Raw genomic sequence first — 16,203 nt, forward strand, 5'->3', positions numbered from 1 at the left:
AGAGTACCGCTACATCAAACAAAAATACAAAAATAATCAAAAAATACAAAACCACCCTTGCCTAGGGTTTCCGACACAAGTCCCAAATTCCGAATCCTGGTTAGAACAAACCACTAGTCGAAGCAATCCCTGCCAATGTGCCACCTGCATCCAAGAAAGCGAACTGTTCCGACCTCGGACTTTCATTGTTGTCGGATGGCACAACGAAAGGCCGTTGATGGTGGAACGGAACAAAAGTAACGCCGTCGAACATACATGGCAGAAACTGAGGGTCTGCGTTCGCTTGAAGGCAACACGAGTACTGGTTGTCGAGACCCCACTGGCAGCTCAAGCAACCAATGCAGGAAGTTCGGACTACCCATCAGTTCCAGTACTTGCGTTCCACCATACAAGGATGTCTGCGCGACATGCAACTATCACAAGGATTCCTGGGGAACAAGTATGTTACACCAGGTTGGAGGTTCGGCCAAAAATTGCAGATCGCTGTCAAGTAATGTTTCGGCGAGGGAATCACAGCGGGACTTGAAACGAAGAACAACCAAGGGTCTCGGAGGGCCATCATCGGAGGACGTTGTTGTGGAGCAAGGATGCTAGAAGACATGAAAGAGGTATAAGTAAAAGGATTCCAGGGGATTAAGCTGGAATACTCTTACTGGCGAGTACACTCTTGAGGATCCAGCGCTTTTATACCCTTCGTGCCGGGCTGAGGAGGTATTGTGGTATCACTAGGAGGCATGGTTAGGAAAGCAGTGGAATCAGCCCAGTCGTTGGGTGGGGCACGAATTGACACCTCCAGTTGCTTGGCTTCTTCGAGTGTCAGTGGATGCTTGGTCCTTTTGGACTCTACACCTGTGCCTGCTTTGCCTTTCCCTGCTCCTCGCGATGCTTTCTTACAAGAACCCTGTGGGACCTTGTCAACAAAATCGATCTCCGAACTTTCATGTTCACCGTCCAAATTGTTTTCAAGCTAAATAAAACCGCAGTGAGTACTCGTAACAAGTCATCCACAAAGGAGGGAGACATACCCATTGAGCAAGTGCTTGCGCTCGTTCTTGACAACCAGGGCGAATGTGGGGACGCTTTTTCGGAAGGTCCTTACTACTGCCAGGCAAACCGTCGTCAGGGTACTCATCTTCTCTCAAGGAGGGGAGTTTTGGAACTCGGACCCTGTCGAAAGTCGACCTTTGCCACTTTGAGGGACGACGCAACGTTGAAGGATCAGCCTCAGGTTCTCCTTTGTTGTTGTCATCAGAAATCACGATGATGGGTCAAGTGGGAGAAGGACCAGAAGCGGCAGGAACAGCAGGGGAAGAAGAAAGAATGAAGGGCACCAGAGGTGAAGGCAAATGTGAAGGTGGGGGTGGGAAACTGTTTTTGTACCAGCGAGTGTTCTTGGTGGCAACAACCAGGTTCTGAACAGAATCCAACTCTTGGAAAACAGCGAAAGAAGGAGGAGGCGAGCGGTCTTTCCAATGGCAGATCCAAGGGTCGTCAATGATAGCAGTTGGGTCAGGACTCCTCGACCACAGATCATGGATTGCCAGGATGGAATCAAAAATGGGATTCGACATGAATTGCTGAAAGGGCAGTTCGTTTCTTGCAAGTTGAATCGTTTCAACTGTTTGTGAAATGACGAAATAGAAATCTGGTGAGATAAGTACCTTGACTGAACCTGTCGCTCTTTTCAGTATGGTGTCTATACACTGAAGAAAGCGAACCTGTCAAAGTCTCGATTAATGAAGATGGGAGTACCGCGAGTACTGCTTACCACCGCACCAAACCAACCCTTGACCCAAGTCAACTTGTTATCGAAACTCAACACATTTTGCATTTCCTTGAAGTGTTCACCTGCACCGTCCAGGTTTATCATCTCTGTATCGAAAGTGTCAAAAACCTCAGGCTTAAGAGGAGGGAAGTTGCGTATGGAGAGCCAGATGCAATTGTTTGGGAGAAAAGACCAGATGTGCATCCTGCGCTGTAAAGGCATAACTGAGGGACCACTATGAGACGCAGTAATGCGACTTAGTTGACTATGCTACAAGGCTCTTTTTGCACTTTAAACAGTGCTACAGAGCGATATTTATCGTATTAAGAACTAGAGTGAGCCTGAATTGCTAGTTAAAGCCAGTGCCGCTAGTAGAATGTGCTGTAGGTGCAGCTAAACCAGTTAGAGAGAGCCATAGATCGTGTCAGAAAACTGTATGACCGTTCGAAACCTGTAGAACACTATGAGCAGAGGACTTAAGCAGTAATTCACCGAGTTCTACTCTCTACATTCTACTATGCACTGGCATATCAAGGGATTGTACTATTAGAAGACTTGTAGTCTTCACAGAACCATTTGTAGCAGAACTTAATGGAGTCTAAAGACCTTCTACAGGGGATTTAGTTGACAAGAAAGCGGACATAAGACCACTCAGACTAGGAGAAATTTGATATGACCGTAGATCGAGTCCTGATCTGAGGAAATGACGAAAAGAGAAGATGCTGATCCCAGATCACAGATAGAGTATCTAGGAACCAGGCAGGAATGGACAACGGATCCCAGAGTCCACGCTGTTCATGTGCTACGGCAATTCGGAACTCTGGATCCATATGCTGGAACTACTTGGACACACAAAGTCCATATGATTTGATAACGTTGAAATGCAGGATAAGGTCCGTAGGCAGGAAATACCATATGGTATGCCTATGTAGGTCCATTCTACATGCTGAAACAAGTAGAGATAGGATTACCAAGCCAGCATAGAAGTAGTATAAAAGCAGCTCATGTATCTGTAGATAAAAAGTACTACCTGTGCATAGGAAAGTCCTGAGTGAGTTACCCGTGAGTGACTACTCTTGACACCAATAGAGAGATTTGCCCTGTCTTTGTGCAGTGAAACGATAAGATTTAATTTGAACATACGAGACTGTCAAGGTCAAATTTGAGAACTATCCATCCATAGGCCGCTGAGGACTTGATTACTGTTTCGCAATCCATTGAGGGTCTTAGTGTTTGTGTCCACTGAGGACCTACTTTTCATGTCCGTTGAGGGCAATAGTCTCCAATTGTTCGAATTAGTCTTACTGTAGACGAAATTCATAGTCCCACTTAGTCCACTGGACAATAAACAGAGCCCCTACAAACTCTAGAATCCCCGTAGCTGTGGTGTTTTACACTTGCAGTTACATATTGATTTTATAAGACCTTCATACGATATTGAGACTGTGATCTTGTGCGTAACCTTTGCCAAGCAGTCCACCCTTGCAATCTTTCCTGGTGTGTAGAGTTATTGATAGACTTTACACAGAGGTTTACTAGTTTTTGGGTTGATTTGGTGTTGGTGCTCCCATAGCTCTGATATTAGGTTGACTCTTGAGTGGTATACTTCGCCCATTACTGGCTGAAAAGTTGGTTAGATAGGAAAAGGAAAAGGAAAAGGAAAAGGAAAAGATCATATATGCACTAAATTATAGCTATCCCAGAGAGCAAGCTTATCTGCGGATAGGATCCAGGCATCAGGTTGGATCACCAGAGGTGCAAGGCAGGAAACTGCAGTGCAAAGACTGCCAACAGCGGTTGGGAATAAACAATGCGTATGTTTTGTGCAGAACTCATCCACAATGCGATTCTGTAAAAGAAACATCAGATAGAATAAAAGGAAGGAAGGAAATTGACTTATGAGGATTCTTCAAACTGAAAAGCCACCTTGATAAGAGCCTTGCGCTCGTCTTCGTTCTTAACAGGACGCATTACTGCATCTTGGAAGCAGCGATGGACACAGTAAAGGTCATTGTTGAACACTTCGATACCATGATTGTTGAATTCCATGAGCCTGGGAAGCATAGACATGGCTAAGAAAGAGACAATGCGTGAGAGGTGAAGGAAAAAGTAAGGAAGAAAGTTAAACAAAACTTGCGAAAAGGGGGACATACATAAAAAGGGGGTTTGGCATACGCCGCATGACTTAGAAAAAGTGCGAGTTCCCACTCACGGAACCAAGTGGAGTGGGAATTTCCATAAAAGGAAGACTTCTTGCTGTTTAATACATCAGACCCTTGATGGCTTAGATGTCAAATCAATAGCAGGAACAGATCATCTTGATAAGATGTGATAGATAAGAAAAAAGATAGATTAAAGGGTCCAGTACCCGCAAAATATGCATGAACTTCACAGAACTGCATACCAACCAGAAGGAACATTGCAGATTAAGGCGGAAAGATTGCAGATTGGCTCCAATACTGTTACATCCATGCCGGACCAATTCGGGCTGACTGGTCACAATCACTTTCATTCTATTCTTACTTACTCCACTTACCTTAATCTCCGTACTTCCCATTAAGCCTAGGCCATCGGCTTGGGAGTCAGCGGTCCAAATGCAGATCCGACTACTGAATCTGTCACAGACCTTGTACAATTCTATCCCATATAAGAGGTATGACTTAGTAGTTACATTCCTTAGAATTAAACTCGACTCTGGTTTCCCAGTGACCTGGTCTAAGGCAGTTCGACTCAGGGAGCCATTGTCCAATAACTTCGGCTACTGTCAAGACTCTGTCATTCTCTTCACTATCTCCTCTGCTCTCCTCATTGCTCTCCGACACACTCTGATCAACTCCGTTTCTTCCCTCTCTTCATCTTAGATCATTCCTCTTCAAGTATATCCTTCAGTACATATCTTATATCTTATCTTATCATTTCTCCTTTTGGTTGCATTGAGTTCCGAGTCATTCCACATGTCCTTAACAAATACACCTGAGACAGACTGGGGACAGTCCTTTCTTTTGTTAGGGGGAGATATCACGATATAAATTGGAAAAGACCTTAAAGATGTATATTTGTACAATTGACACTTATGAGTTATAAATTATGGGATTAATAGGACTAGAGTGAGCCTGCACTTCTGGTTAAAGCATGAGCCTCTACAAGAGACTTTATCTGTACAAACTGTACAAAATTAGGAAAGATGAGAGACTTCACTGAAGTTCAGAAAACTGTACAAACTTCGGAAAGCAGCCGTTTAAAAACCTTCGTTCTTTTATTTGAAGGCCTCATCTTACTCCTGGAATGCTCATAGTGAACATAGGGATTTTATTATACACTTTATTGAAACTTCAACAAAGTCTGGTTGGACTGCTCGGATATTATAAGGGCAACCCTGCTAGAGGTGGAAGAATGATCACACAGGTCTAGCAGAGGGGAATCCAAAGTATATTAGGCAGCCATAGCTAAAACATATCCAAAATGCGCACCTAGCAGAGGGGAATCCAAAGAGAAAAGACTAAGGAATCCCTCTGACCAAGCACTACTATATCTAGCTAGTCACATGTCCATGTCCATATATATCCAGTACAGTCCATGAAGGGAAAGAGAAAGAAGAGAATGTAAAGTGGGAACGATAAATGCTATAGACGTGAAAATGGGAGTATATACCTTTCGAATGTGCGCAATGATACTGTAAAGACCGTTTGTTGATAACATACGAACTGCAGGTGCAATAAAGGAAAGAAATCTAAAATGCGTAACTCGGTGAGATAAGAACATGGAAAGTCAAGGGGATGTAACAAGGCGTATCTGTGTGGGATCCATAGTCACAGGGTGCAGCTAGGTCATGTTTTATGTGCTCTCTTGAACCGTGCAAGCTGTGTGTTGATTGATGTCCGGGGGCAGATCCTATAAGCCAAACAAGTGCAGAGCTCCGAACTAGAGATCCAAAATTGACCAAGTCCACCAAAGCAGGATGTCCCCTTACACAGTCACCTCATCTTGAAAGAGTTCAAACTTGTTATTGATTTCCCTCATGCTGCATCTGCAGCGATTCTGTTGGCCTCTGTTACTCATGGTAATGCATCAGTTCACCCTGGTAGTTTGCAGTGACTTTGATTCTTGCCCTATTGTGAACTGATTTTGTTTAGAGGACACTAGGACTTCCTTTACGCAGTATACAGCTGGCACGATTTTCAGATGGGTCGAGAATGGTTTTCGAACAGATACCAAGATCAGAAACAGTAATTCAGCTTATTGGGACACAGTGTTGGAGGGGGAAGAGAATATCAGTCTCTGAGAGACTCAAGCTATATTCTACTGTGGATGAACTTTTGCTAGATCTTGACTGATCAACATATAAACTGTTTGTATTGCTACTGAAATAACATTGTGGTCTGGTCCATATACATGAAAGTGAGACTCAGAATATTTGGAAAAACATAACAGATGCACTTCATCTGTACCATGTTGGTGTTCCCAACCTTACTGCAGTTTGCAGAATGTAGGGCACGAGCAGATTTTTTTTTCCCGTGTGACCAACTTCAGCCTTCCAGTCCAACCCCCACCTGCCAAAAAAGCGAAGACAACAAAGAGAAAAGAGAAAGCCCGGGCTGAGACCCTAGTAAAGCGCACACCTACTGCTACGAAGAAAGTTCCTGCGGTAAATGTCCTCATACTGCTATCTTGCCATCCATCTGTAGCTCCTCTGCAACAGAAGTTGTATGAGAGTCCCTGTTAGAAACCAGGGACGTTTCTCGGGCTACTACCTCTTTTTCTCCTAGACTTCAATTGGTGCACCCTCAGCAGCAAGTTGCATGCCCTTCCTTGGCAGTAGTTGAGGTTTTTTTTTCGTTTGTGGGTTCTTACAACTGCTTGTCGGACTACCTCCCTATTTCTGAGCCAGCTCAACCTTGAATTCATCGCATTGCTATCAGTATCACACAGTTTGGGTTCCTCTCACAAATAAAGCCTTTACTCAGCAGTAACAGGGATTTATGTGGTGAGTTCTAACTACTCTTAACCTCTGATTAACTTATCTTACAAGCGTATAGATTCATATCAACTACATCGTCCCAACTCCTCTCCTACCCCAACTGTGGCACAAACTCTCATGCTCACAAGGCTGAATGAAGTCTTCCTAGGATGGCTTGCGCCATATATCCAAGGAAGCATTCTGAAAGCCATGATTGTCAAGGATGGTCGCATTCGTACCATTGTCACCATATCTACCCTCTCAGTACTGAGCATCTACAAACATCGAGGCTGAGTGAATTCTTCCTAGGATGGCTTGTGCTGTATATTCCAGGAAGCATTAATGCCGCAAGCCTTGATAATGCTCATTGCTCGTCGTCAAGGATGATTGCATTCACTCCATCGTCACAACTAATATACCCTTCCAGTACTGGGGATCTGCAAACATCGAGGCTGAACAGAGATTTCTAGCATGGCTCACACCATATATCCAAGGAAGTACATCTTCTAACTCCGTTCAAACCCAATCCTTGTCCGAGCGTGAGCTTGACACCAGCCCCAGGACTGCACTCCACTGTGTTGGAATTTCATGGACAACATCCCTTCCTTCTCCAAGTCTATCTCCTTTCCAACCATCGATTTCCTCATGTCACGAGCATTTCTGCCATCAGAGTGCACCTCCCCTCAGAGTTCCTGACAACCTGCCAAACTTGTTGTGTTGAATAGGGACCTATGCAGCATTTAACATGTACTGACAATGACCCTGAATGATGATCTGGACAGCTGGCTGATTGTTTCGATTGTCAGCAAGCTATGACATTGTTTGTTTAAAATGAACTACCCCAGTCTCCAGATCACCCTAGTTGAGAAGTCCAGCATATTTCAGACAGCAATGGAGCTGTTCTGTGCAGCAAGGAACTCAGCAAGAAGATTACTGGAGGTACCAGGCTGTGAGGAATCAGTGTAAGCTTTGGGGTATGAACAGTTTGATCAGCATGTGCTGTGTCATGTCATATGTAGGAAGCACACTTCCTACTTCCATTGAGCTGGATGGCTTTCAATCCTGATCCTTGTCTGAGTGTGAGCTTGAATGGGCTCAAGCATGGTTGGTGACGATACTACTGCCATGTGTTGGACACTTGAGAGAGAGAGTGAGAATTTCCCTGTCTTTTGTAAGTCAATTAGACAACAAATATGGTTACCTGCGCACTAATGTTTGAACAGGGTCAGCACAAATTCAGAAGGTTGGAAGCTATAAAGTACCACATCAAATGGAACTAATGCGTAGCACATCATCACACCATGTCCCTCCAGCAAGTCTCCATCATCTTCTGTGTTCTCCTTTTAAGAGTCAATTTCAAGAGGCGGATGATCACATTCATGCTGGAGGGAAGGACTCCAAGTCCTGAACTCTGTTGGTCAACTGCGTCATTGTCAGCCAGCCTTGTACCAGATGTTACAATGCAACCAATCTAAGAACTGCCACTCGGACATCAGTCGGTGTGGTTTTATCGTAACAGATAATCGGTGTACCTGGCACAGATCTAAATTACAAGGAGACCCTCGTTTACAGTTTATGACCACAATGCGATCCATGGGCTGGCCTCCATGATAGCCTCCACCAACACAAGTGAACCTCCTCTCTAATCAAAGGCAGCAGCCTACTCTCCACATTGCTCAAGACCCATTGGCATCTCAAATTATTATATTTAATCTCAAGCCTTTCATTGACTCCTTTGAAAACATGATAACATAGATAGACTGGTATACTATGTAGAGTTGGATGTGATCTGGTTCAAAGGCCTAGATCCACCTGAGACTTGGACTTAACAATTAGAGTTTCAAGTCGAGCTCATTTGAACTTAGTTCAGAAGCACTCTCCACTGGTCGTGTCCGCCCATCAAAGTCCCCTATGGCTTCACCAGTCCTCTTTGTCAAGAAGAAGGATGGTAAACTCCGCTTTGTACAGGATTATCACATGCTCAACTCTATCACTGTGAAGAATTGTTACCCACTTCCTTTGATTGATGAGTTGATCAACAAGCTCTCTGGAGCGCGGTACTTCACTAAGCTGGATGTCAGATGGGGCTTTAACAACATTCACATCAAAAAGGGTGATGAATGGAAAGTGGCTTTTCGTACCAACCACGGTCTGTTTGAACCCCTGGTGATGTATTTTGGTCTCACCAACTCCCCTGCCACTTTCCAGACTATGATGAATGACATCTTGCATGATTTGATTGTGGAAGGTGTTGTTTGTGTCTACCTGGATGATATCCTTATATTCACCAAGACAAAGGAGGAACATGAACGTGTTCTTTGCAGAGTTTTGGAGCGGCTTCGTGAACACAAGCTTTCTCTGCATGCAGAGAAGTGCGAGTTTATGAAGGAATGCATTGAATATCTGGGTGTCATCATCTCTCACAACTGTGTTGAGATAGATCCAGTGAAGGTGGCTGGTGTTGCTGACTGGCCTGACTGGGCTTCACCAACTTCTATCATCGGTTCATTGAGAACTTCTCTCACCATGCTCAACCATTGTTTCAGTTGACACGCTCTAGTGTGCCCTGGCAGTGGGGCAAGGATGAACAGGATGCTTTTGACACTGTGAAGCATTCAATCACTTCAACTCCTGTTTTGATCCTCCCAGATCCAGACAAGCCATACAGAGTTGAAGCTGACAGTTCTGACTTTGCCACTGGTGCTGTTCTCTCTCAGCAGTCTGACAAGGATGGGAATGTAAGGGGACAACCTGCTTTGGTGGACTTGGTCAATTTTGGATCTCTAGTTCGGAGCTGTGCACTTGTTTGGCTTATAGGATCTGCCCCCGGACATCAATCGACACACAGCTTGCACGGTTCAAGAGAGCACATAAAACATGACCTAGCTGCACCCTGTGACTATGGATCCCACACAGATACGCCTTGTTACATCCCCTTGACTTTCCATGTTCTTATCTCACCGAGTTACGCATTTTAGATTTGTTCGTATGGTATCAACAAATGGTCTTTACAGTATGATTGCGCACATTCGAAAGGTATATACTCCCATTTTCACGTCTATAGCATTTATCGTTCCCACTTTACATTCTCTTCTTTCTCTTTCCCTTCATGCACTGTACTGGATATATATGGACATGGACATGTGACTAGCTAGATATAGTAGTGCTTGGTCAGAGGGATTCCTTAGTCTTTTCTCTTTGGATTCCCCTCTGCTAGATGTGCATTTTGGATATGTTTTAGCTATGGCTGGCTAATATACTTTGGATTCCCCTCTGCTAGACCTGTGTGATCATTGTTCCACCTCTAGCAGGGTTGCCCTTATAACTTTGGCTTATGAAACTCGAACAATCTGTTGTGGCCCAAGTGCCTAACGTTCCCAAGCAAACTATTCTAAATACCAAATACCAAATCTGACAAAGTCCCCAAGTGGACTTAACCAAATACCAAATCTGTATTCTGATAAAACCAATACACACTGATGGAGTCAGGGCAAAATCCAATCACTTCGAGAGCTCCTGCTTAATCGTACAATTTGGGCAGTACTAACTGCTTGATTGCACCAACTTGGGGGGCTTTACGAGATGCAGCAGACCACCGCACAGAACGAGATGCAGCACTCAGCCCACTGAGCCCGAAATGCAGTGCACTGGACCCAGTCACAGCGCACTTCACCGGTAGTTCAATTTCTGAGAGTGCTACACCATCTCGAGAGTGCTGCACCTCACAACAAGTGTGCTGTCGTTGGGTGCCTATACAAAGTTGTATGTACAAGTCAGCTACTACGATAGTGTAGTAATGTCAATTTTTTTTCTGGCTAAGTCAAACCTATGTAATAAGGAAATGTATATTAAAGTGTAGGAATGTCAATAGTTTTTTTAGGCTAAGTCAGAACTATATAGTAGAACCAATCTAACCACGATCTATGGCTGGCTTTTTAGCAGAAAAAACCTTACTTTCTACAACTTTTGAAGACGGTTTGCAGCGGCGCTTGGTGCTCCCTTCGATGATAGTCGAAGGGTCTGGTGCATCTCTCTCCTTTCGTTTCTGCTGCTGCTGTACAGGTGCGGTAGTCTCAACTGCCATAATAGTTGTGCTTGAAGGAAAGGGTGGAAATGGTGGGGCTGACAGAAACGTGGCATCCAAGGGTCTGGATAGCTCACTGCCACTTGAGGACCCGCCAGCGTCACCAGGTAGTTGCAGAATGGGGTTTTCAGAGGTGTTCCAGTCTGCATACTCAGTGGACGTAGCTGCCTGAGGTGCCACTGCTTTGTGTTGTAGCGGCTGTGGTGGTGAGTTTTGAACGATGCTAGCAGCTTCATCCGCGTTGAGGAGAGGAGTATCGTGGTACAGGTCAGACAGCAGCGGAAGGTCAAAATTGTCTGTGCAAGGGGCCAATGAGTAATGTATAGCCTACAAAAATGAATGTAACGTACCATCGTCGTTAACATCATCGTCGACGTCCATCACCAACTCATCTTCTTTCTGCGCCTTCACGCCCTTCTTTGTCTGCTTTGTCTGCTTCTTTACTCGACCGCTTGAGCTTACCTCCTCTTGAGTCTTCTTCGGCATATGTATCTTGTGAACAGCACCAGATGATGTCGTCTTAGACTTCGCATCTTTCAGCTGCTGCTTCAGGCCATCCCTCTTTGATTTGGCCAACTTGAAGTCATCTTGTGCCGAAGCCAATTTGTTTTGCAGGTCGACAGCTGTGTTGAATTGCTGCTCCACTCTTCTAGCTTTATCTGCTCAGTTACTGTGACATTTGGCATTACGTGTATTGCGGTGGACAAGTTCATTCTGTATATTTGTAAGGGGACAACCTGCTTTGGTGGACTTGGTCAATTTTGGATCTCTAGTTCGGAGCTGTCCACTTGTTTGTCTTATAGGATCTGCCCCCGGACATCAATCAACACACAGCTTGCACGGTTCAAGAGAGCACATAAAACATGACCTAGCTGCACCCTGTGACTATGGATCCCACACAGATACGCCTTGTTACATCCCCTTGACTTTCCATGTTCTTATCTCACCGAGTTACGCATTTTAGATTTCTTTCCTTTATTGCACCTGCAGTTCGTATGGTATCACCAAACGGTCTTTACAGTATGATTGCGCACATTCGAAAGGTATATACTCCCATTTTCACATCTATAGCATTTATCGTTCCCACTTTACATTCTCTTCTTTCTCTTTCCCTTCATGCACTGTACTGGATATATATGGACATGGACATGTGACTAGCTAGATATAGTAGTGCTTGGTCAGAGGGATTCCTTAGTCTTTTCTCTTTGGATTCCCCTCTGCTAGGTGTGCATTTTGGATATGTTTTAGCTATGGCTGCCTAATATACTTTGGATTCCCCTCTGCTAGACCTGTGTGATCATTCTTCCACCTCTAGCAGGGTTGCCCTTATAGCTTTCCCTTTCCCCTTTCCCTTCTCCTTCACTGCCGTCCTCAAGTCGTCCAAATCTGAGCTATCCGTCGGGTCTGGATGAGCCGGTGTCCATGTCGAGCTTGTCGATGCTTCCATTGAGTGACTTGGACATCTAGGACACAAGGAAACGCGTCAGTTCATGCCTGTAGACTGACAAAAATTCAAATAGATAGAATTTTGTCTATTTTATCTCAAGCTAATGTTTAAACTCAAGTTTGTTTGTTTTTTTTTGTTGAATACTAGGTACAATTACATGTCTACTATGCATCTACATAGTTAAATTAAAAGGGAAGGGAACTGGAACTCACCTAAAACGACGAGGGAGGCAGAGATGGTAGAGGTACGAAGTCAAGGGACAATGTCCCTTGACTTCGTACCTCTACCATCTCTGCCTCCCTCGTCATCTGGTTGCTTTTATACTAGGTAAGTCACTTATATTCCTCTTCTATTAGACTACATAGTATCCTGTAATTAGTAAATATAATAAAATTAAGCCTGAGGAACGTCAGAAAGCGAAAAGCAAGCCAAAGAAAAAGTATACAAGAGCTGCAAGGCATGAGGACATGTTCCTCAGCCTTGCGCTCACTGTTCTTTTGTGGCCGCTCGCCGTTAACGACTCCTTGTTCCTTGTATCATTCAACAAGGGTGTTCTGCTGTAGCTGACGACTTCATCTTTCAGATATGAATCAATTTCTGGCCATATAACGCAGTTGTCAAGTGGTGTACTTGATGAAAATAGAAGATCAGGTCTGCTCCCGTTTTTACAGGAAACAAACGCGATTGAAGGCTATATTGTCAGTGACAACCCACACAAGGGACGTCAATGCAGCCAATCGCGTCATGGTTGTTATGATGTGCCATATGTTGTTTATTTGCTTTTAGGCCCAAGCGAAGGTTTGCGGCACCCACAGACATAACATGTTTCACTTGGCTTTGTGGTAAGCCATTTTTTTTTCACTTTGAATTCACTCACTGAAAGAGTTTTAGGTCATTTTTCAACAGAGAAGTTCACAAATCCACCTCCGATGTCAACACAAATGCAAACAGGTCGTTCCCTACTTAATGGCCCATTTGCTCGCCTTGTGCTCCATTCGTGGAAGAACGGACATGATGTCCTGCCTGTCAGATGATATTTCTTTCATTGAAAGTCAGTCGGTGGGTTCAATACGCGAATTCCGAAACCATGTAGGTCTTCTTCTGTTGCATACTTCATGGAGTCATGTACTAATGTCATTTTACCTCTTTAGATCTACACGGATGCCTACCAACGCACCAATCCCAGTGAATTTCTCAACAATGACTGGATAAACATTGGCAAATTGCACAAGTTCTTGGAAAGGCATGCTTCTCACACCCCCCTCAAACAGGAGCCAGCATCGATTCCGATCAAACAGGAGCCTGTAGAAGCGATAAATGTTGATTCCAAGTTACCGCTCCATGGACTACAGTAAGTAATCGATGTACACTTTTTTTGAGTGGGTCTGACTCGTTTTGTAGCATGAATATTATCATGGATGGCAACCGTGAAGTTGTCGAGATCCTGGATTCAGATGAGGAACAAGGCCAGCCAATCATTGTAATAGGCTCTAGTCCCGATCCATGCAGTCTTGTAGACAATCCGGAGAATCAGTGTTTGCCTAGCATTGACTCTTTTGACCATGAAGAAGAAACAGGTTAGTATTCGATCTTTGACGGAATGTTATCTGCTGACATCTTTTCCAGTTGATTGGGAACCTTCGGAGACGGTTTGGCCTCGTGAAATCAAGTCAGAGGTCCACCCTTTGGTCTCGAGTGCCTGGCCCCTTCGCATAACCAGAGAGGTTAGCATACAGCGTCTAGAACGGCTTTCGGAGATACCTTTACTGTGGCCTGTACCGGAAACCCCTGCTGCATTCATCTTGGACGTTCCAGACCCAAAATACCTCCTCTACAAGAAGGAACACTCACACTGGCATACACCCGACTTTCTCATCAAACACTATGTGAGTTGAGGCTGTATGAAGCGCAAATGGAAGCTCACTGTTTACAAACTAGGATAACGACTCATGGAAGAGTCAAAGTGGCCGAGACAAAACCGTTGCTGTTACTTTTGAACCAGGTACAGAAAGCATTGTATGCTTCCATGCCAGGCTTGACTGTAAAGGAGCATGGCGGTGCACCTACCTCTCAGAGGACCTGATCGATGTTGGTAGACGTGATGTCCAGCCTGTCCATGAAGAACAAATTGCTGGATTACAGGCTGTGATGCGTCAAGCTGACGGCTCTATGCCCAAAAGTAGAGCAGCGATGTAAGTCTTCACCATCTGTCTAGCAGACGCTGTCTGATCTGTAGCCTCAGTCACGCATTCATTCTGTCCAAACCGTGTCCTGCAATGGACCCAACAGGTGGGGAACAGTGCAAGGGCAGACCGAAGGTTAAATCTTATACTGTAAGTATATTTACCCCCCTCTCCCCACTTACACTTCATTCATGTCCTTGGCAGGATGGTTTCGGTGTGGAGCGTCATTTTGTCGGTTGCACTGGTTGGCAGTCTGACTTCAATAATGGACAACATCGTAGAGCACCCATACCACCCAGAATAGATGTTGCTCTACTTGATAAATGTTTCAAGCATACACAGCTTACTGAAGGACATGACAAAGACACCCCACTGTGTGGAACAATCAACTCTGCGCATGTGGGTAAAAAGCAAGCAGCATGTCATAAGTGTTACTGGCTCTCTTGACGTTCCTTGATAACTGGTCTGTACAGGGGCTTATGCTCTCTTCCATGCTGACAAGAAAACGGAGCCCAAAAAGCGTTACATCCATTTGCATGACGACAGGGATGGAACCAACATGATCCTTACCTGTTTCAAAGGGTTGTTAGAGCTTCTTCATGAATTTAACTACGTCGAGTGCGACACGACCTTCAAACAACTTCACGAAGCTATTTTTCACAAGGATACAAACAAGGAAGTCACCCTAGAGCTCAATGAATGGGAATTAGTCATTTTCTACAAGCCTGTTCAGCTAGGTCAGTTTTTCATTGCTCCAATGACAGAGGCTTTGGAACTGAAATGTTTGCAGCCCTTACGATAATGCACATATATACAAACCACTCTGACAAAGCTTCTTATGAGAAGCTCTTTGACGCAGTCCAGAAAGTAACTCTCGAACTTACCAGTCGTCCTATGGCATTCAAGCGTTTACGACCTGAGGGCAACCTGCTCACCATGGTGGTAGATATGGAGATCACTCAAGTGCAGGGTGCAGCAGCTTTGCTCACAAAGACCCAGGTCACTTCTCATAGTAAATTAGATGGAAAGAGGCTGGATCTATTCCCTCCATACTTCATCAAACTCTGTCATATCCATGCAAAAAGGTATGTGACTGTAATTGTCATCACTTCTCTCTACTAAGCCCTCTTGCCCCACAGATGCACTTGACTTTGAGAGCCAGCTTTTACACAAGGACTATCATCACCTTGTGATGTACATGGATCACATCAAATCACTTGACGATCTCGAGACCTTCAATGCATGGCTTCTATCATTAAAGAACGATGCCCTGACCGGTCAGTAATTCCAACCCACCAGATACGTTTTAGTGGCTGATGGACCACCTAGCTTGGTGGAAACAGAAAGGATCAATTGTGTAGATACTATTATGCACCATTGGTGGTCTCTCCCCTACGGGACCCGATTGGGATGCTACACCTCGTAATACCAATGCTGGTGAGGGAGAACATGCTTGGACAAATGCCCGGACAGGTGAACGGCTCAGAATTGTCCCAGCGATTGATACGTGAGTTTTCGGTTTATACCCTTTGATCAATTATTCATACATACATTCAGTGCTCGGGAAGTAGATGTGACAGCACTTGAAGAAGTTACAGCAGCCAAAAAACGCGGGTTACCCTTCAATATTATAAGGGCAACCCTGCTAGAGGTGGAAGAATGATCACACAGGTCTAGCAGAGGGGAATCCAAAGTATATTAGGCAGCCATAGCTAAAACATATCCAAAATGCGCACCTAGCAGAGGGGAATCCAAAGAGAAAAGACT

General features: G+C 44.6%; 3 protein-coding genes across 3 annotated transcripts; 1 reads left to right on the forward strand and 2 right to left on the reverse strand.

The window, feature by feature from the left end:
* Positions 1-361: 361 nt before the first annotated feature.
* E1B28_012619 (uncharacterized protein) lies at positions 362-1,987 on the reverse strand (the record flags this gene model as incomplete). The annotated part of the gene is made up of 5 exons (XM_043157750.1): positions 362-590; positions 654-967; positions 1,026-1,234; positions 1,286-1,703; positions 1,769-1,987. 5 exons carry the CDS (start codon positions 1,985-1,987, stop codon positions 362-364), a joined length of 1,389 nt encoding a protein of 462 aa, XP_043005118.1.
* Positions 1,988-10,632: 8,645 nt separating this feature from the next.
* E1B28_012620 (uncharacterized protein) lies at positions 10,633-11,292 on the reverse strand (the record flags this gene model as incomplete). Its single annotated transcript, XM_043157751.1, has 2 exons — positions 10,633-11,102; positions 11,157-11,292. 2 exons carry the CDS (start codon positions 11,290-11,292, stop codon positions 10,633-10,635), a joined length of 606 nt encoding a protein of 201 aa, XP_043005119.1.
* Positions 11,293-13,264: 1,972 nt separating this feature from the next.
* Positions 13,265-15,585, forward strand: E1B28_012621 (uncharacterized protein; the record flags this gene model as incomplete). The annotated part of the gene is made up of 10 exons (XM_043157752.1): positions 13,265-13,342; positions 13,405-13,604; positions 13,655-13,830; positions 13,880-14,139; positions 14,192-14,445; positions 14,496-14,586; positions 14,641-14,839; positions 14,910-15,173; positions 15,227-15,521; positions 15,576-15,585. 10 exons carry the CDS (start codon positions 13,265-13,267, stop codon positions 15,583-15,585), a joined length of 1,827 nt encoding a protein of 608 aa, XP_043005120.1.
* Between the last annotated feature and the right edge of the window lie 618 nt (positions 15,586-16,203).

Source organism: Marasmius oreades, chromosome 8 (genome assembly GCF_018924745.1).
Source record: "Marasmius oreades isolate 03SP1 chromosome 8, whole genome shotgun sequence".
NCBI lineage: Eukaryota > Fungi > Basidiomycota > Agaricomycetes > Agaricales > Marasmiaceae > Marasmius > Marasmius oreades.